Source organism: Salvia miltiorrhiza, chromosome 4 (genome assembly GCF_028751815.1).
Source record: "Salvia miltiorrhiza cultivar Shanhuang (shh) chromosome 4, IMPLAD_Smil_shh, whole genome shotgun sequence".
NCBI classification, from domain to species: domain Eukaryota; kingdom Viridiplantae; phylum Streptophyta; class Magnoliopsida; order Lamiales; family Lamiaceae; genus Salvia; species Salvia miltiorrhiza.
In genome coordinates this window covers 25143506-25164356 of record NC_080390.1, presented here as the reverse complement: position 1 = coordinate 25164356, position 20851 = coordinate 25143506, and the positions used below count along the sequence as shown (strand labels likewise).

General features: G+C 38.6%; 2 protein-coding genes across 2 annotated transcripts; both read right to left on the bottom strand.

The window, feature by feature from the left end:
- Positions 1-1510: 1510 nt before the first annotated feature.
- On the bottom strand, positions 1511-5852 carry LOC131019547 (cucumisin-like). The gene is made up of 10 exons (XM_057948114.1): positions 5727-5852; positions 5543-5631; positions 5356-5441; positions 4878-5121; positions 3899-4412; positions 3666-3769; positions 3111-3329; positions 2918-3029; positions 2621-2834; positions 1511-2179 (listed from the first exon to the last, which is right to left on the bottom strand). Exons 1-10 carry the CDS (start codon positions 5817-5819, stop codon positions 1650-1652), a joined length of 2205 nt encoding a protein of 734 aa, XP_057804097.1. The 5' UTR covers positions 5820-5852; the 3' UTR covers positions 1511-1649.
- An 11045-nt stretch (positions 5853-16897) lies between these two features.
- Positions 16898-20543, bottom strand: LOC131019546 (cucumisin-like). Its single transcript, XM_057948113.1, has 10 exons — positions 20388-20543; positions 20213-20301; positions 20051-20145; positions 19732-19975; positions 18904-19417; positions 18482-18588; positions 18181-18399; positions 17987-18095; positions 17690-17903; positions 16898-17582 (listed from the first exon to the last, which is right to left on the bottom strand). Exons 1-10 carry the CDS (start codon positions 20481-20483, stop codon positions 17068-17070), a joined length of 2202 nt encoding a protein of 733 aa, XP_057804096.1. The 5' UTR covers positions 20484-20543; the 3' UTR covers positions 16898-17067.
- Positions 20544-20851: the final 308 nt, after the last annotated feature.

The window sequence follows — 20851 nt, the reverse complement described above, 5'->3', positions numbered from 1 at the left end:
AGCACAAGTCCAAGATACATAAACAAAGGCAGCCCACTGCCGCCTCTGCCCCCCTTTCTCTGCTCTGCACTACTATACTCTACTCTGCTCTGCTTCAACCAGCTCTGTTCTCCAGCTCTGGTAATCAGCTCTGCTGTTCAGCTCTGGCATTTCAGCTCTGGCGGTCAGCTCTGGCATTTCAGCTCTGGCGGTCAGCTCTGGCATTCAGCTCTAGCATTTCAGCTCTGGCGGCTCAGCTCTGGCATTCAGCTCTGGCGGTCAGCTCTGGCATTCAGCTCTGGCATTCAACTCTGGCATTCAGCTCTGGCATTTCAGCTCTGGCATTTCAGCTCTAGCGGTTCAGCTCTGGCGGTCAGCTCTGGCATTCAGCTCTGGCGGTCAGCTTTGGCATTCAGCTCTGGCCTTCCCAGCTCTGGCCTTCCAGCTCTGGCCTTCCCAGCTCTGGCTTTTCCCAGCTCTGGCCTTCCAGCTCTGGCCTTCCCAGCTCCGGCCTTCCCAGCTCTGGCCTTCCAGCTCTGGCCTTCCCAGCTCCGGCCTTCCCAGCTCTGGCCTTCCAGCTCTGGCTTTTCCCAGCTTTGCACAGCCCTACTCTCATCTCCCAAAATATCTAAACATCCGCCGACTCTCTCTCTCTTTCTCAACTCACCAGTACAGTTCGCGCCGATCACCTCCTTTGCAACGGCGAAGCGCCGTCACCTCCCTCTATTTCCGGCAACCGCAGCAAGCCACAGTTGCCACCCTCACTCTCCTCTACTCTCGACTTATCCGCCCACACAACCAACTCCACAAAACAACACGCTCAAAGCTCGATTTACAGCAACATAAAAAAATCAAGACTTCACCTTTATCTATTCTTAACAGTTATGCAGCAAAATATAGACATATAAACACACAAACACATGAACATGAACTTAGATTCTTGGACGAAAAGTGCAGTAAAGAAGCAGGGGAGTTAAAGGTGAAACCTTGGCTTGGATTTGCTGGGTGAATCGTTGGCTGCTGTTCTTGGAGTTCAGCGTTTGAAGCTCAGTCCGGGAGGAAACGAGAGAGAAGTGAGTGAATGAGAAGAAAAAGATCGGAGTGCAGCGAAGGAGATATATATATTGAAGAGGGAGAGAACAATGAGGCGGTGGTGGTGGACGAAAATATCAAGGAAATAGGTGAGTTGGGCTTTGATGGAAGATGATGGGTTGGGCTTTCATTTATTTACTCAAATGTGAATAAAACATAAGGCCCAACATGAAATAAATCTCAACACACATAAATACTTAAATGCTTAATTAAATAAATATGCAATGCATATAAATTTTTATTACTAAATTTACAAATGCTTTTGTAAATCATTTTTGTTGGAATTTAAAATAAATCGTTTTTCATTTTCCGACGTTAATCATCTTAAATCTAAGATCAAAAATAATTCTAAACTTAATATTCATGCGCGGGGTATTAAACCAACAAAATTTGCGAAACGATGTTGCACGTGCTTCCCGAAATCTATTTTGATGCTGGCAGGAGTCGCTACAAATTAATTAATTGAAAATTTATGTCATTATTATAAAGATTTAATGTTTATGTGTGATTTACCACTTCATCAAAACTCAGAACTTTTTGTACAATAAATCCTTTATTTAAAAGCATAAAGTACTCCTTCACGTAGTAGAATGAGCAACAATAGGGCTCCTCACTTGGTAGGTGCCATCATCCCACACCAACGACCCCGACACCACCGCACCACCGCTGCCAATGGTTGCGTTAACTGTGATAACAAAGTCGTGCGTCCGCGTCAGAAATGTGAAGGAGAGCTGGGTAGGTTGGACGTGGACGCTCAGCCCCGGCGGCGCCGCCACGACCGCCTTGTAGGTGGACGACGGAGACCCCACATTCGTGACAGTCCGGCGGAACACCGCGCTGACAGAACTGCCGGAGACGCCCGAGACAGAGAAAGACGGATAGTTGAGGTCGTAGACTGTGGTATTGTTGGGTGTGGTGCAGGTGGAGGCGTCGCCGGTGACGAGCTGCAGGTTTTTGGTGGTGTAACCTTGGCCGCAGAGGAAGCTGACGTAGTCGGCCTCCCCCATGTCATAAACTAGACCGGGGGATTTAGCCTTGAGAGGGTTGATATGGCCGGAGCCGTACGCCAACTCCGCGTCTCTGTTTCTCGCCACGCTCATCGGAAAAGCTGTCAACCACTACTATTAACATTAATGGATAAGAGAATTGAGGCGCTCTGCTACATCTACATGTATTCTAATTAAAGCAAAAAATGATTTATGATTCTTATATATCATTACAACCCAAATTTTGACCCGCTATGATCCTTTAGCTTGAATTTAAAAATAATGCAAAATAGAGCTTGTACTTATCTCTTTTGTATGCTTAATAGTCGAAGTAACAAGTTTCAGTTAATTTAAGCTAAGATGTCTCCAAAAAACAGACATCGAAACTAATGATATAACTATACGTAAACTACTTGAAATGTTTTTTCAAATGTTAAAAAAACAACAAAAAACTTTCTGTTCGAAAATTGTGATTCTGCGTGTTAATTGAAAAACAGAGATAAGTACAAACTATATTTGTAATATTTTTAAATTTGAGATAAAAAGTCACCATGAAAACAAACCTGTGGTGATTAGAGCAGATTTAATGGCAGCAGGGGACCATGTGGGATTGAAGGATTTAACGTAAGCTGCTGCGGCGGAAGCATGGGGGCAAGACATGGATGTTCCTGACATAATGTTGTATGCTACTACTCTTGGATCTTCAGGATATCCCGACGCCGTATTAGCCTCCGACCACGCTGCAATAATGTCCACTCCGGGTGCACTAACATCAGGCTACGTAACATGCATTTTCAAGAAAAATACTTCATTTTCAAGAAACGGAATAACGACTAGAATTAGTAAATTATGTATGTCACCTTGAGGATGTCCATGGTAATGGGATTGGGACCCCTCGAAGAAAAGGAGACAACAAAGGGAGCCATTGTTTCATTGACTTCATCACTCCTCAAAATGGTAGCTGTTGGATTCCTGCATGCATGCCCAAAACAATGAGTGAAAAAATCAACCAATCTTGAGAATTAAACAAGAATGGATATACCAAAAAAGCACCTAGTTGTATTGATATAATCATAAACTTGAGCACCATCAAGTGATCCCAAGTAAGAGGCCGGGAGGGGAAACGAGAGAGCCACATCTCTTAACCGATCCTCGTACAGTATAGCTCCGGCTGCACCAACGGCGGCCACTGCTTCGCCGTCACTCAGCCCATCACAGAGGACAATCGCACCGTTAACTAAATCGGGGTCCAAAGAATCCGGTAGGCAGTACCTAATATCATCAACACATGCATGACATACATATATATGTCTCAGTGTATCATCACTTACATTGACTTTTGATTTACTTTTGAGAATTAGTCTAAATATTAGAGATTAATCCATCGTTTGATAAGTTGGTTTAAAACTTTGGGATATCAACAGCTCTTGATAATTTATATCATTTGAACTAATTTTATTCGACTCATATCTCATTTATAGGGGTAGGATTGAACCCCTTGAAAATAAAAGCAGTTATCTCATCAATCAAATAAAAAAGTAAATTATCCAAATAATCCTCAAATCACTCACCTTTTTTTTTTTTTTTGAATTATCAAATATCACTCACCTTGATTGTGAACTATTGTATCCTCCAGCAGTGTTAGCCACATTCCCTCCGTAGACTAAAGGGTAGCTACCATGCTCTAAGGAGAACGTATTCACTGATACTCCCTATAATAATATTACATATCATGCTAATTAATTCTCATGCAATATATAATTAACACGTAGAATAGTTGCAAATATATGTTTTTCATCAAAGAGAATGCGTGGAAATAGATTGATGTAAGTGATCATCACCTCGTAAGTTCTATTGTTACCCAAGTTGACCTTAGTGAGAAACTTCCTATCTATAGTGGTAGCAGCAACGGAAAGGGACCAAGGTGAGAAATTGAGGATGGATTTGGGGGCTGGACCAGAATTACCAACGGCATTGGATGTAAGTATCCCATTTCTCATGGCGTGGAATGCACCAATTGCAATGGAATCGTTGAAATAATCAAGAGGGGACAATCCCCCAACGGATATGGATATAATGTCGACTCCATCAGCAATGGCGTCGTCGAATGCAGCAAGAATGTCTGCGTCCGAACAGCTACCGCGCCAGCAGATCTTGTAGACTGCAATGCGCGCAGACGGCACTCCTCCACGAGCTGTTCCGCTCGCAAGGCCGTAGAGACTCGCCCCAGAAACCCAGGCGCCGGCTGCGATGGATGCTGTGTGTGTTCCATGCCCTCCGTAATCTCTCGGAGAAGGAGAATTCGGTGGATTCATAGCTCCCTCGCTGTCGTAGTACTTTGCTCCTATAACTTTGCTGCAAAACTTATGCACCTTAGGATCAAAATCAATATTATTCTCTTTTTTTTTTCAGACAAAAAATGTGTATTATTCTATTAATTGTTTGCAACATATAAAAAATACTACACGTAAAGGGGTATAACTCCATTTTCAATCAATTTTGATCATCCACTAATCAAGGTTTATGAACTGGATCAGCTTCCAATTTAAAGAATATATAATAAGGACAGTTTCTATTTGCTCCTTTATCTATGCGGCATTCTTTTTTTATTAGTTTTTCCAATCTAGCCATTTCGATCAATAAGATATCAATCCAGTAAAATTAGCTTAAATGATTAAAATTATCAAGAATCTTGGATTATTTTAAAGTTCCAATACATATCCTACTATATAATTGACTATTTTTATTTATCTAAACTAGTCATCAAAACTAAATGCTCCTTATAAGTCTATTTCTATATAGAGACAGACAATATCTTACTTGTTGCAGGTGAAGTTGGATGAGGATTGGCAGCTACCCTTCCATTTGGTGGGTGGCGGGCCGAATCCTACATCATCAAAACTTTGAGATTCCGGCCATATGCCGGAGTCCAGCATTCCGACAATGACATCACTCTCTGTCTGCGCTCTTTGTACATTTAGAGGAAAGCCCATGAAGTCCCATGACCGCGTCGTGTGTAGTTGCTTTTTCATGCTGGGGAATACAGAGACCACTCCTTCCAAGCCTCACAACATATAAAGGGATGTTTCTATTAATCCATTGTTTATTTAAATGGATTGAAACTTTAGAATAACTTGTATAATTTGAAATAACTCTGTTTGGTTCATATCTCATCGAAAAGATATGGTTAGAAAAATCTGTGTGATACGTAAGGATAAGTTAACATACTCGATGTACTTTATCAGTTATTAAAAGTAAATATCCATATGGAGAAATATTAGAGAGATGAGAGAGTTACTAGCAATCTTGTTTTTGTCTTCCTCGGTGAGCTTGGCGACGAAGCCATTGAAGCTTCTCTTGTAGCTATAGAGCCACGACTCCGTGCTGATCGAATCGTCCATCACAGATTACAGAACAACAAATTAACAATTAATTCTTGAATTTCTGTTTATTAACAAGTGAGTTTAATTATGAGATGAAAAAACCTTCCCAAAGTTGCGTGTAGCAAGGTCATGTGCTGCATTGTAGCAGAGAAGTCTCCTTTTGGACGATCGCCCATATAAACTATGTACACCTATAATTATAAATCGAGACATTATTAAAATGTATGTTTTTGCAACATATATCAAATGTAATAGCGACTTGTTTTGTGAAAACACGAGTGCATGCCTTTTGATGTTGAGAAATTCCGGCGCTGCAGCTCATAACCAGTGAGAAGAGAGCAACCGCTAAAACGGCCTTGCACAAAGCTGAAGTCGCCATGGAACAGAAGAGGGCTTCGGCTTCGGAGTTGGAGCTAAGTAGTTCTCATCTCATGCATACAATAATGAAAACACTGATGTTAACGAAGCGGCTGACAAATGATACTGTCCAAAGCCGGCACTCTAAAAAAGAAAACAAGAGGAATATGGTATTTTGATCAAGTCTTTTTTATATATATACTATATGTATGAATCATAGAAGAATTGACCCATTTCTTAAAACAAGAAAATATGCATTTCCATGAAATGGGGTAATAAGAAATGCGACCAAACTAAACGACGACTCTGAATTAATCAAATTACTCGCGAATTTTTAGATCAACTAGACATAATCTCGCTCGAACTCATCTGGTGAAGTTCGTTAACTAAATGGGTCGTCAACTAAACTTGACACTACCCGACTAGCTAGTTAACTCACAGCCACAGGCGAGATTGTTATAACTATATATCTTGGGATAATAAAATTGTGGTATAACTTTGCTTTATATTTTAATTGGTAATATGCATATTAAATGTCTAATTAATTTTATTTGTATTAAAAATATTTAATTGATTAAATAAAATATGTTGAAAATTTTTCACGTTTTGATAAATACCAAAATCTCCTAAAATTATATTCAGTGTTGTAATTAATTTCAGCTTACTTCTTAGACCTAAGTTTTTTTTCACAGGTACTAAGAGGGTGTTTGGCTAAGCTTATTGTTAGAGCATTTTCATACTCTAATTAATTGTCATTGTGTAGACAATAAGTGTATCTACTAAACTGGATAGAACTGTTGCTTCTTCAGTTGCTTCCGTTGTTGAGACACTCTGCTGTCTTTTACTTGCGGGATTTTGGAGATATGTTTGGAGATATACATGAGCCTTCTTATGGATATATATCTACTACTGCTGCGTTTGAAAGGGAGTTCTCATTCCTAGGGTTTCCTTTTTATGGGTCGCCTCCTAGAGCCTATAGCCTGCCAAGAGCCCAAACTTCTTCTAGGGTTTGGCTATATATTGGTGATGAAGAGATTTCGTTTTTGCTGTTGTTTCATCTGATATTCTACTTCATATTGAGAGTATTTTGTGCTAGGGCAGAGAGCATACAATACATGTGAGTGGCTTATTTCTTTTGTAAGCGCAGATCGTGGGTTTGTTCTATTGTGTTTACGATTGCTCCAGCCTGTTGGAGTAAGTTTATTTGTTGGGTTTAAGCGTTGAATGTGTAGCATTCAAGCTTAGGGAGTGAGTTGTTAATTTGCTCTCAATTATTCATCTTGGTGGAGGTTTGGGAAGACATAGAGGCTAGGGAGAACGAGTCTTCACGTGTAAGTCATTTGTATATCTTATCATCACTAGTGGATAATTTACCCTGGGCGTGGCCCCCAGACGTAGGTGTGTTATCACCGAACTGGGTAATCATTGTTGGTGTTTTTCTGTTCTTCATATTTTCTACATGAGTTTCTATTTGAGTCTCTCTGTGAGTTATAACTTCTGCGTGTTGCTGTTTCAGTCTCTCTGCAAGTTTTAACTTTCTGGGTTTGCGAGTTTATATGGTTATGGATAGGCGAAACTTTCAATTGGCATCAGAGTGGGTCACCTAAATTATCGGTGTTGATCCTGTGTTTCCGTCGCCTATCCTGTTATTTTTTGCGTGTGCTTCAATGGCTTCGAATGGAGATTGTATTGTGACACCCCCCGTCTTAGATGGATCTAATTATTATTTTTGGAAAGTTCGCATCAGATCATACATCAGATCCATTAGTGAGAGTGCGTGGACTTCTGTGGAAAATGGTTGGAGTGCCCCCGTAGATGCTGATGGACGTGAGAAACCTAGAGATAAATGGCTTGTCAAATAATCAAATGCGTCATGTATGAATCAAAAAGCTATCAATATTATCCAATCACCTGTTACTATGGAAATATTCTCTCTTATATCTACATGCTAAAGAAGCATGGGATACTCTTCAAAGTACTTTTGAAGGTGATGATCGTGTGAAGGGACATCGACTTCAACAACTAACTTCCAAATTTGAGATGTTGAAAATGGAAGAAGATGAAACTATTGGCGAGTTTCATTCCAAGCTTCTCACTATTTTCAATGAGAGTTTTTCCTTGGGAAAAAGGATTAGTGAGGAAGAATTGGTGAGAAAAGTCTTGAGATCTCTCCCGGAAAGGTTTGACTTCAAAGTTGCAGCCATTGAAGAAGCAAAGGACTTGTCTACCATGAAGTTGGGTGAATTAATTGAATCATTGCGTGTTTTTGAAATGGGCAAGAAATATGACAAGTGTGAAAAGCAGAAAAGCGTCACTTTTACTGCCATAAACAAAGATGTTTAGAAATCTGTCTCTACAAAAGTTTCTACTGCCGAAGAAACAGATGCAGATACTTTGGCCTTCACAGCCAGAATTAAAGATGTGCATAAATGTCTCTACAGATGTTGCGACTGTTGAAGAAACTGACAGTGAAACAGAAGATCTGGATGAGAATTATCTTGCCGAAAACTATGGTCTTATGCATCAAAAGTGCGTGGCTGTTCTTGAGTGAACAGATCTTTATCCATACAGCTTAGTGAGGTAACCAAAGAAAGAGACGAGTTTAAAGACCTTTCAGAAAATCTCAAGAAGGATATTGTAGTTCTCCAACAGGCTATGAAATTGAAGATTGGCGAATTGGAGCATCATCAGAAACTTGTCAGAATGAAAACACCGAACTGGGTAATCATTGTTGGTGTTCTTGTGTTCTTCATATTTTCTACACGAGTTTCTATTTGAGTCTCTCTGTGAGTTATTACTTCTGCGTGTTGCTGCTTCAGTCTCTCTGCAAGTTTTAACTTTCTGGGTTTGCGAGTTTATATGGTTATGGATAGGCGAAACTTTCACTTATTTTAAAGAGCTTATAAGTTTTTGGAGCTTATAATATATTTCAAGAGCTTAAAAGTTGTCAAAATGTTTGAATAATTAAGCTTATAAGCTAGAAAGAGAATTTTTTGCTAGAGAGAGAAATTATTTTTTAGAGAGAGAAAATCGAAGAAAAATGAACTTAAATGATATATGAAGAATATAATAAATTATAGTTGAAAAATATTTGTAAAATGATTGTTACATATGAGATTATAAAAAAATAAGTTGGTGTTAGGTCCGGAGGGTCTTGAATAGGTGTATGGGGGGGGGAATACACCTATAGGCTATTTTTCTTAAAATTAGAGGGATCTCAAGATAGAAATCAAAATGAAACTTTACACGCAAACTTAGACGCCTGTTAACTGAAAGGAGTTTTGACCAAACAGGGTTGACGATTGATACTGAAATACTCTTCAGTAAAGAGTTATCAGTTAAGTCACTGGAACTTAACTGATGCACGTTAAGGCTTCAGTCGAGTTTGCTAAAACAGAGATGTTACAAGTCTTCTTGACTATCAGAGGATAGATCAGTCAGACTGATAACATACGCAATGGAAATAACTTTGTTTCGTAATAGCCTTTGTTGAGCGCGTTGTTAATCTTAGGTTTCTCTTTGCATTTAGTCAGTGTTCAGTTTATCAATGGAAATAGCACAAGTAAGAATGTAAAACTGAAAGCTGTAAATAACACAGAGATTTTTATGTGGTTCGGAAAAACACTTCCTACATCCACGGTCGGTTAATCAGACCAACAACTTTACTCCGCACGTGCTTAACTGGTGCACTGCAAACATGTCCGTGTGCTTAGCCAGGTGCACACAACCGAATCAACTGAAGATCCAATCTTCAGTACTCGCGCTGGATTTCTCACTCCTAGCACGAACCTGCACTAGGATCTCACGGAGTCAGAGTACTTTCCTGAACTCCTTTTCAACTCAAACACTCGATTCTATCTCTCGAAGGGAGGTTTGAAATCTTGCCAACTAAACTTCAAAGAACAAGTTCTTTGGAGTTAGTTTTGACCTAGGCTTTGGGTGAACAGAGGTTTGCCTAAGGTCTAAGAGAATGTATGTAATCAGCAGTGACTGATTTTTGGCTTTGGTATTCTCTTCTTCGATTCAAGCTTTGGAGAGGTTAAGGCTTTGGCTGAGAAACAATTTTGGCAGAGTTTCAGCTTATATCGTTGAATCGGTGAAGATTGAAGTGATCCTCGAGTGCTATTTATAGAAGAGGTCTTGAATAGATCCGTTGACGGAGAACGTCTTCAAGATTTCTTCCGTTGGAGAGCTTTTCGAATTTGGGTTGAGGCTTCAATCTTCGAGGTTCCTTGTTTGGTGAGAACAGCTATGTTGAAGAGCCGGAGATGTGACGTCTTTGATAAAGTAGCCACCAAATAGGAATGACCTCTGCAGAGAGGGATGATACTGAGATCTCTGCATTTAATGTGGCTGTACTTTTTGGAGTACGTGGCTTCCTTTGAACGTTGGAGGTTCAGTCCGAGGAAGAATGTTTAACTGATACTTGACTTTAGTATCAGTCCGCTAAATCCACGTGGCACGCATTAAGTAATCAATTCCGGACTGATTCTTCAACTGATACTTCAGTTGGTAACTTCAGTCTTCAGTCCTTCGTCCTTCAGTCTTCAGTCTTCAGAACAGCAAACTAAACTAGAAAAGAACTCTAACACTTGAGTTCGAACAGTTCTAGTCTGTTACAATTAAGGCCTATGGATTTTGGTATCATCAAAACAAGGATTAGGATATTTCAATAAGTTCCCAACAGTTGGGGTGGATGAACTTATGTTTTGGGGGAGCTTATAAGCTCTTGGAGCTTATTTTTGGAGCTTATAAGTTGTTTAAGAACTTATTTTACCAAAACTTTGAAGGTGCTTATAAGCTGTTTTGAGGAGCTTATAAGCTCAGCCATACACCCTCTAAGTCAATAGGCAAGACAAAGTTTCAACTAATGTGCACGAAGAATGGAAGTTTCTTATCAACCTTACGAATGATTTCACACTCAAGTGAAATTATTGAATCGATCACCACATAAGTTAAGTTCGCTAACTTGGAAGACAATTAACGATCCAACTGAAGTCAGAAAGCTACTGAAGTACTCTACTGATATGTACTTTGTCTTACACAAGATCTTCAGATAATCTGCATATTTGGATGATTGTGTACGATGTTGCAGAACTGACAGTAACACCCCACCAATCATACAACGGGAAGTTTTCTATGACTAAACAAATAAGGATAATTTGAATAGGTTCTCCAAGGCTTTTTCGCAAGACTCGTCCTTATATATCCCTGTGGATTCAACACAATCACTACTGAAAACTTTGTGAATTCAAATCTTACAAGCATTCAAGCTCTAAGGATGAAGAACAATTTACAGTAGATTTTGGAAGAAGGGAATCCTACTAACCTAAGAAGACCTCCAAAGTCTATCAAGATTTTTTTACTTGAGATTGTTAGGGTTATGTATACTGAAAAGCATACTTTAGCTGCTAATATACTTGTATTAACCTTATTTCCTTACTTATGAGAATATAAATTTTTATCACATAGTTTGCATTATAATTATATTGCAATAAAAGTTTAGATTCTATATAACGATCATGTGGTGATCGACGATCACAGAAAATCACATGAAAAATCTGTTATATATAGAATAAACAGAGTTTACAGTTTTGATAGATTTGGGCAATCTATTGGTATAAATTGAAGTATCTAAATTGTTAAGTTAGCTTATCTTGACTAATTATATATACTTATTTGGTATAGCGCTGAAACTGGATTCACAGTGATAAGTTCTAAATGGCTGACATAATTTGGAACGAGATCTAAAAAAATTATTATTTTTTAATTTATATTAATAATATTGTGCATACAAGATTTTATTGTGCGCACTGCTTTCATTTATCACAGTGATCAGTATTGCTAATCAAATATCTAGGTATCTTAAGATGCTCATAAGGTTTATTATACTAGAAATCCGGTCGGTTAGAATTAATTTCAAGTAAAATAATAATGTTAGAACAATTTGATTAAAACTGTCAATTAGCTTAAACTAATTAATGGATAGTGCATCGGCCCCATCCATTTCTCCTGGTGACACGATAGATCTTAGAACGGATTATACAAATTTGTATCATTTCGTACCATTTTGTACCAGATCTTTTTATATCTGGATTTGAGTCTTGATAAACATGCATTTTTACCTCTTGGTGTGTCATTTTTTATGTTTAGTTATGAGGATTTTGTGTGTTTGTTGATTTATTTGAGCTTATATTGGTTTATGGTCAAGAACTTGTCACTTGCTTGTTGTTTGAATGAATTTTCAGATATAATGAAGTAGAATTTGGAAGACTTGGTTGAAATACAAATTGTAGTTCGTCTCGATAGAAGTTCGTGAGAGCAAACGGATCGTAAATCGGAGTTCGGACGAAGGAGAACGAGCCAAAATAAAATTGTTGCGCAAAGTGTCAGAGCTCGCGCGGCCGCATGCCACGGCCGCGCGACGAAGCAGAATTTGCGGGAAGACCGCGCGGCCGCGCGAGAGGCCGCGCGAGTCGCCGAGTTTTCGCCCAAAAGTCCGTTTTTCAGCCTTTTACGCGATTTTTGGGTAATTTTTAGTCCTACTTGACCTAGGGCATATAAATACTCCCCAATAACTTATTTCTAAAGACCTTTTATCATCTTATATCATATTTTACTTTTCCTGAGAGCTGAGAGAGACGGAGAACGGAGCGAGAGCAAGAACTGAAGATTCTCAATTCTACTACGGTTTTTCTTGTGGATGTTTATTTGTTTTATTGAGAATTGTATTCTAGTTCATATGTCTATGTGTGGCTAGAATCCATTTTTTTCCCAAGGTTTAGGGAGTAAACATGGTTTGAATTTCTGACTGTTTGATTCAATTAATTGGATTGTTATTCCTTTCTATGTTCTTGTTTTAATTGTTTGCTTTATTGATTGGCCACCAATTTAGCATAATCATAGGTTTTAATTTGAGATCGGGAGATGATAATTATTACCTGAACTAAGAACATAGAACACATATATTTAATTCTAAAGGGAATTGATATTTGTGAGGGCGTTAATCCTATGAGCTTTTAGGAGTTGCATGTTAGAAGTGCGATCCGGGGACGGTAGCCTTGCATGTAATCAACGGTTTGTATGCCACGGGAGTGGGTATAGACTAGTTTTGAGATTGCCTTAGGAATCATCTTATTCATTGAATTGAACATGTTAGTTAGGAGAATCTGTTGAAATCTTTGCCTTGAGAAATCTTCTCTTATCTGTTTCTCTGTTTCACAGCTTGCTTTATTTTCTTTCCTGCTGTTTATTTATTTTGTTCTTTACTACAAAAACTCTCATTTTCGTTTGTCCAGATAGAGTAGAATAATTTAGGATATGCATTGATAATAATTAGTCTCTGTGGAATACGACCTTACTTGCTACTGTACACAATTGCACCCGTACACTTGCGGCGTGTTAATAAAATAGCGAACAAAGTCTCATAATTCTCGTAGATTTGGAAATCCTGGAACTCATAGAAGTTTAAGGAATTCTGGAAGAGATGATGTTGATGGCGACGACGAAGGAGAAGATGGACTTGTCGGGAATAGAAAGAAATTTAAAAAAAATAAAAAGATAACTTATCAGAGTAGATGGTAGTATATTGGTGGCAGTGCGGCAGAGCAAAGGTTTTAGCGATGCAGGTGGATTAGGGCTTCAAAGTGGTGGAGGCATAGCGGGAGGATTAAGGTCGGGTTTGAAAGAAAGAGAGTGCGAAAGTAAAGAAAAGAGAGAAATGTTGTGTTTTTTAAGTAAAAGAGAGAAAGGTGGGGTAATTTTCGTTTTTACATAAGATCTGTTGTTAAGGTTTTCAGTTTTAAGCGTGTTAATTGGTGTGTTACCAACAAATGTTGTGAGCATGTTAGTTAGTGTGTTATCAACAAATGTTGTATTGTCTGTTAGTTTATGTCATGACAGACATCTTAACTAACAAACATGAAAATTGTTACTTTATCTTCTTATTTAATCAGTTTTATCTTTCTTTATAAACTATACATTTATACTAGACGTTTCTATAGGTTATACAATAAAGGGGAAGAGCAGTTTTCTAAGAAGTGGGCAGCGGTTATGAAGATCATGGGTGCTAACTACCGAAGGAAGTTATCTCCACTTGTGCAACTGAAGTTCCATAAAGACCACAACCTGTGGGATGCATATAAATACTTAAGAGTTCATTTACGAGGTTATGCATTTGGAGATTGAAAAACTTGCTGCAAACTCGAGAGCTATTCCAAATACATCATTATGTCTACCAGTGTTAGTTGTTGCGTCTTCTCACAAAGGTGTTGTGAGTCCATAACAGATTATGGATCGAATCTGTGAATTAAAGGAGCAACACAAGTGTAGATGGTCTTAACTTGATTAGGTTTAGATAAAGAATTTCTTAGGCAGATTTATAGGTTGTAAATAAGTTTTTATCTTGTTGTGTTACTTGATTATTCGAAGAGTGATCAAATTTAGATGGAGAATTTATTAGGCAGATTTATAGGCTGTAAATAGGTTCTCTTATTTGATTGTTCTTAGAATAATCGAGTTTTGATAGAATACGTCTTAGGCAAATTTATGGCTGTAAAGTTGTTATCAATCGTGTTAGTTGTTTTTTTTTTTTTTTTGATTAATCTAGACTTAAATCAATTATAGATAGGTATTCAGCCTATGATAGATTTGAGATCTATAAAGTTAGAATATAGGAGTGACTATGTTGTAAAATGTATTGTTTTTTGTCATATATAGTGATTTATCGTCACTATGACAACAGCAGATTTATCATGTTGGATAAATCTGCATAAAATATTTCTGGTGTCATTTAAATTCTTCAGTTGTTAGTTACATTGTTAGTAATAGACTTATTGATACATACAACTTTAACTTATTTTATAAATCTATCTATTATATGAAAAACACAGTTTGTGGCATTTTAACAAATAAAACAACATATCAAGGGTAAATACATTAAAAGTTGTGCAGCCCAACAACATATAAAATGACAGAGTCAAACCACAACCCCAATAAATATAATAGGGTGTTAGAAAATATCGTGACCTTTACTTCAATATAGAATTTAAAAATATCCACATTTAAATATTTCATCAACATCTTATTGAATATCAAATCCGATTAATTATTGATTCATTATTTTTTTACGCACACTCATTTACAATCTTAATGTTAATTGATATAGTACAATAATTATTTAAATGTTAGTTACATAAAAAAAATAAATTGAATATTGTAATGTGTATCAATAATTGATTTATATATAAAAAAATGTCAGATTGTATTATTGCTATAATAATTCTAATTATTTCTTTATAATTTATTTTTTGTAATATGATATTTATTAAATTTAATATTATTTTCATTGGGTTGACAATATTCATTAGTTTACACTACTTCAAATAAAGTAATATTTGAATAATAAAATATATGTTTTTCATATTAATTAATTTAAGTCATAAATAATGATTTTTTGGCACTACATAATTTAAAATTTTAAATAATTACTCTCTCCGTTCATAAAATTTTTGCCACATCCTGAACGGCACGAGATCTAATAAAATGTGAGTGGATTTGTGATGGAATAATATACACCCTATTATTATAAATAAAAGTGACAAATTTTTCATGGATGGATCAAAAAAAATTATCATTGCAATAGTTTCGTATAAAAAATGCTTTGACCCGTGCGATGCACGGGTGGACGTATTAGTAATATATAAAGAAGGAGTTTTCTCCCCTCCTCCAGAATTTACGTTTTCGTATTCGGATTTTTATTAAGTAACTGATGTCAATTATTTTATTTCATTTTTAAAATATACTTGCATTTTTTTATATTTTAATTATGTCGCTTAATTTGATAATCGCCGTGCATCGCACGGGAGGGTGTACTATTTTACGTTTATACATTTAGTACTTTTAATAAGTACATATGGTTGTAGTAAATTTAAACACTAAATTTCTTTCATCTATAATATTATTTAGAGTTTTCTAGATAAATGTGTCACTTATTTAAATATGTTGTTTTTCTTTATAAAATTATCACCAAACTGAAACCAATTTAAAATTACAAATAAAAATCATGATTCGTTATATGATAATAAATTTTATTAAAACAAGTATTATTAAAATAATAAATTTGTTAGTGTAATACGAATAAGGCAAATAATGTCAAAATCCGTGAAGTTTGACACGATTCTCGTTTTCTCCTTGACCTAAAAATCTCGCATTAGAATCCATGACCTTGCTCTGATTCTCGTTTTTCCCTTAGTGATATTTTCCGGCTATTAATTAGATGACGTGTCACCAACGTGGCACAACATAAGTAGATTAATTAGAAGCTAAACAACATCATTTTGTGTCTGAATTAAATAACCTAATAGCGTCAAAATACCTAAAGTTCGGCGCGATTCTCGTTTTTCCGGTCCTTGACCTTAACAATTCTCCGACGCCGGACCAGACGCCCGTTGGGTTGGAAACGAGAACGAATCCGTCGGAAACTCCGCAACAATTTAGAGCAGCGACCAACACTATCTTATACATCTTCCCTACTGTATAAAAATCCTAGTAGTGATGGGTCCATTGTCCTCAACACGCCGCCCTCTCTTTCCAGTCATCTCTCAGCCGCCGGACTTGCACCGCTCCTCCTATTCCTACAATATGCTCATCTTTCGTACCTCTGATTCCATTGCCAACGCACCTTTGGTTGTTCTCAGCTTCGAGGCGGAGTGTTTTGGCAATTGTTCGTATTCAAATCTGAGAGTGTTTTGTGTATTTTTTTTTGTGAGGAACCCTAATTTGAAGAGGGATTTCAGCTCAATTTCATTTAATATCTAAACAAAATATAAAACGACGACGTTTAATGTTATGACTTAAACACAGACGTTCAATTCGCCGGAAAGTTAAGCCTACTTGGATTTCCGATTGCCATGTCAGCATAAGTTTGGGAGAAAATTAGTTTTATGGGAAAATTGATAATCGGCATCAAGTTCATGAATTTTAACGCGAGATTTTTAAGTCAGAGGAAAAATGAGAATCACGCCAAACTTCATAGATTTTGACACTATTTGTCCTATAAAATATTAAGATATTAAATTTAAACCAATGATTTCTCGACTTAAATAAATAAAAATGCTTGTTTAAGCATTCGTTGAAATACAGTTCCTTGCCCTTGTTACAACAGCAACTCCCAAACGCGCCGAAATAACAAAAGAATAACAAACACAACCAACCTATTCCGATTGACAGTTGAAACAACAGAATCTGAAAAAATGGAAATAAATAAAAGCTCAGAAAGAATGAGAATAAGCCACAATAGGGCTCCTGACTTGGTAGGTCCCATCGTCCCACACCAAAGCCCCCGACGCCATACCACTCGTGACCGTCGCCTTCACCGTCACAACAAAGCTCTGCTTCTCCCCCACCGACGTGAACGACAGAGTGGTAGGCTGGACTCCCACGCTCAGCCCCGACGGCGCAGCCACCGCAGCCTTGTACGTGGACGTCGCGGACCCCACGTTCGTGACAGTCCGGTGGAAGACGGCGGTGGCGGAGCCGCTCAGCGAGAAGGAAGGATAGTTGAGGTCGTAGGCCGTGGCGTTGTTGGCCGCGGTGCATGTGGAGTTGTCGCCGGTAACAAGCTGCAGGTTCTTGTTGCTGTAACCTTGGCCGCACAGGAACTTCACGTAGTCGGCCTCCCCCATGTCGTACACCAAACCGGGGGATTTCGCCTTCACAGGGTCAATGTGGCCGGACCCGTATGCGAACTCCCCGTCTGAGTTCGCCTTCACGGTCATCACTGCAGCTGATCATCATGCAAATAAATATAAGGTGTAACCGTTGTCCGTCAATGATTGTAATAATTAAAATTAAGTTTTTATTTGAACCGATCTTTATATGCTATGGCATTACCTGTGGTCATGAGAGCAGATTTGATGGCGGCAGGGGACCATGTGGGGTTGAAGGATTTGACGTACGCAGCTGCAGCGGAGGCGTGAGGGCAAGACATGGATGTACCGGAGATGATGTTGTACGGTACTACTCTCTCGTCTCCGGGGATTCCGGTCACCGTAGTAGCCTCCGACCATGCCGCTAGAATGTCCACTCCCGGTGCAGTCAGATCAGGCTGCGGAACAAAATCATCAACACTCCAACTAGGAATAGTGGGATCATTAACTAATTACAACTTATTTGGAATCATAATTCCACCTTAAGAATGTCCTTTGTGATGGGATTTGGGCCTCTTGAAGAGAAGGAAACGACAAATGGAGCTGTTTGATTGAATTCAGTGGTCTTGAAGATGGTTGCTGTCGGATTGCTGCATGCAATTAATAAATTAAGTAAGTATTATCGTGCATGTGAAAATAAAAAAATTAATGAAAGAGAACGAGGATAAAAAAAACCTTGTTGTGTTGATATAATTGTAAACACGAGCACCATCAAGTGATGACAAGTATGATGCCGGCAGGGGGAAAGCGAAGGCGGAATCGTTGAAGATATCACCGTTCATTATAGCTCCGGTTGCTCCCACAGCCGCCGGTCCATCTGCATCACTCAGCGCATCGCAGAGGACAATCGTACCTTCCACTAGTTTCTGGTCCAACGAGTCAGGTTCGCAATATCTGCATCAATTAATATTCCATCATCTAGGCCAATAATCTAACAAATAACTTATATTAATTAATCATATGGCTAGCTAATTACCTTGATGTGGATCCATCATAACCTGCACTAGTATTGGGCACATTTCCTCCATAGACTAAAGGGTAATTGTTAGTATCCTTTAGGATGAATGTGTTTATCGATACTCCCTGAATGAAACACGTATGTAACATTAATATTTGGAGTGTGTCCCATTCTTTCAACTTTTTCCAAATAATGCCCTCAACTTACATTTACAATTTAAAAATCCTTAATTTTAGAAAAAAATTAATTTATGTGTGGCCTTACATAATACACGGATGGAATGATGAGTCACATCACCGGGTTCTTAGGATTTAGGGTTTTTTATACAATTCGATATTGAATAATGCAAATTTTGGTAGGGTGGCTCATAAATCCGGTGTGGGATTATGTAAGGCGGAACATAAATCAAAAGTGATGTTGCATTAATTGGTTGCATTTACCTCATAAGATGCGTTGTTTCCCAAGGTGACCTTGGCGAGGAACTTCCTGTCAATGGTGCTGGCTGCAACCGAGAGGGACCAAGGCGAGAAATTGGTGATGCTCTCAGGGTCGGGACCCGAATTACCTGCGGAATTGGAGGTCAGAATCCCATGTTTCATGGCGTGGAATGCGCCGATGGCGATGGGATCATCGAAGTAATCGGAGGGAAAGGAGCCTCCCACTGAGATGGAGATGATGTCGACCCCGTCAGCAATGGCGTCGTCGAATGCCGCAAGAATGTCTGCATCGGAGCACCCATCGAACCAGCAGATCTTGTAAACTGCAATGCGCGCAGACGGCACTCCTCCGCGTGCTGTTCCGGCCGCTAAGCCGTACATATTGGCCCCGGAAACCGACCCGCCGGCTGCCGTGGACGACGTGTGCGTCCCATGTCCTTCTGAATCTCTTGGCGATGGGAAATCCGGTGGACTAATGTTGCCCTCGCTGTGATAGTACTTTGCTCCTATAATTTTGCTGTCACAATAACATGTACATGTATTATACTCCCTCCGTCCATGAAAGAACTTCCTAGGAAGGAGTGGTAGTTTTAAGAAAAAATATTGTTGAGTGTATTGAGAGTGGATAAAAGGTAGTTGAGTGTATTGGGAGTGGTGAAAATGTGTTATAATTAATATTAAGAGTTGTGAAAAGTGAAAAAGTAAGAGGATTATAAGTGGTGGGGTATAGTCCAAAAATAGGTAGGAAGTTCTTTTGTGGACGTCCCAAAAATGAAAGATAGGAAGTATATATGATGCAGAAATGAATGTGAAGCGTGTGGAATGACTGACTTGTTGCAAGTGAAGTTAGATGAGGACTGGCAAGTGCCCTTCCATTTGGTGGGCGCCGGACCAAAGCCCTTGTCGTCGAAACTCTGCGACTCAGGCCAGATTCCGGTGTCCAGCATTCCGACAATGACGTCACTCTCTGTCTGGGATCGTTGTGCGTTGATAGGGAAGCCCATGAAATCCCATGACCGCGTCGTGTGCAACTGTTTTTTGGTGCTAGGGAACACGGACACCACTCCTTCCAAGCCTACAACATTGCATGCATGGATCAATCAATAAAAAGACTCTAATTTAATTGTGTGAAAACATGTTAATTACTCACTAGCAATTCTCTTCCTCTCATCCTCGGTCAGCTTGGCCACGAACCCATTGAAGCTTCTCTTGTAGCTGTGGAGCAGAGACTCCGTCGCCCTTTTGCTGAATCCCATCACATTATATTAGAAACCAAATTTAATCTCACTTTCCAAGTATGTAGGAAATTAACCTTCCGAGAGTCGCCTGCAGAAGGCTCACGTGATGTGCCGACGTAGAGAAGTCGCCTCTCGGAAGCTCTCCCATGTACACCACGTATACCTGTACGTAATTTAATTCCAAATATTCACCAAACTAATTATAAATATAAATTTGTATGTATGAAGAAGAAACGTATATGTATATACCTTTTGATCAGAGTTCCCTCTGCAGCTAATGACCATGGAGAAGAGAGCGATGAATAGAAGTGCCTTCCATGAAGGCCAAGTTCCAGAATCTGCCATGTGAAAATGATGAAGAGAGGACAAGAGCTTTGAGCTGTGTTTTTTCTTGCATGTATTGTAATAACAGCATGGGTATTTATAAAGGGAGATTTCAAACTATCATATTGTAAAAACCGCCTATAAAATAATGTGTCCAAAAGCCGGCTCTCGCCACCAATGCTTCAGATTGCTTATTACTGCTCCCTCCGTCCCTAAAATAAGTTTCTCTTTGGGGACGGCACGGGTTTTAAAGAAAAATGGTAAAGTGTATTGATAGTGGAGAAAAATGTGTTATATAGTTAGTATTGGAGTGGTGAAAAAGTGTTATACTCCCTCCGTCCGCCAAGATTATGTAAAAATTACTATATTTGGCGTCCGTCAAGATTATG

Excerpts from the sequence above, each read along its gene's own strand:
- LOC131019547 (XM_057948114.1), bottom strand. The coding sequence starts at position 5,819 with ATGGCGACTTCAGCTTTGTGCAAGGCCGTTTTAGCGGTTGCTCTCTTC. Across the intron at positions 5,122-5,355 it reads AGACAAAAACAAGATTGCTA|GCTTGGAAGGAGTGGTCTCT; the intron begins GTAACTCTCTCA and ends ATATGTTGTGAG. Across the intron at positions 2,835-2,917 it reads TTACCATGGACATCCTCAAG|CCTGATGTTAGTGCACCCGG; the intron begins GTGACATACATA and ends CATGTTACGTAG.
- LOC131019546 (XM_057948113.1), bottom strand. The coding sequence starts at position 20,483 with ATGGCAGATTCTGGAACTTGGCCTTCATGGAAGGCACTTCTATTCATC. Across the intron at positions 20,146-20,212 it reads CTGCAGGCGACTCTCGGAAG|CAAAAGGGCGACGGAGTCTC; the intron begins GTTAATTTCCTA and ends GATGGGATTCAG. Across the intron at positions 17,904-17,986 it reads TCACAAAGGACATTCTTAAG|CCTGATCTGACTGCACCGGG; the intron begins GTGGAATTATGA and ends TTTGTTCCGCAG.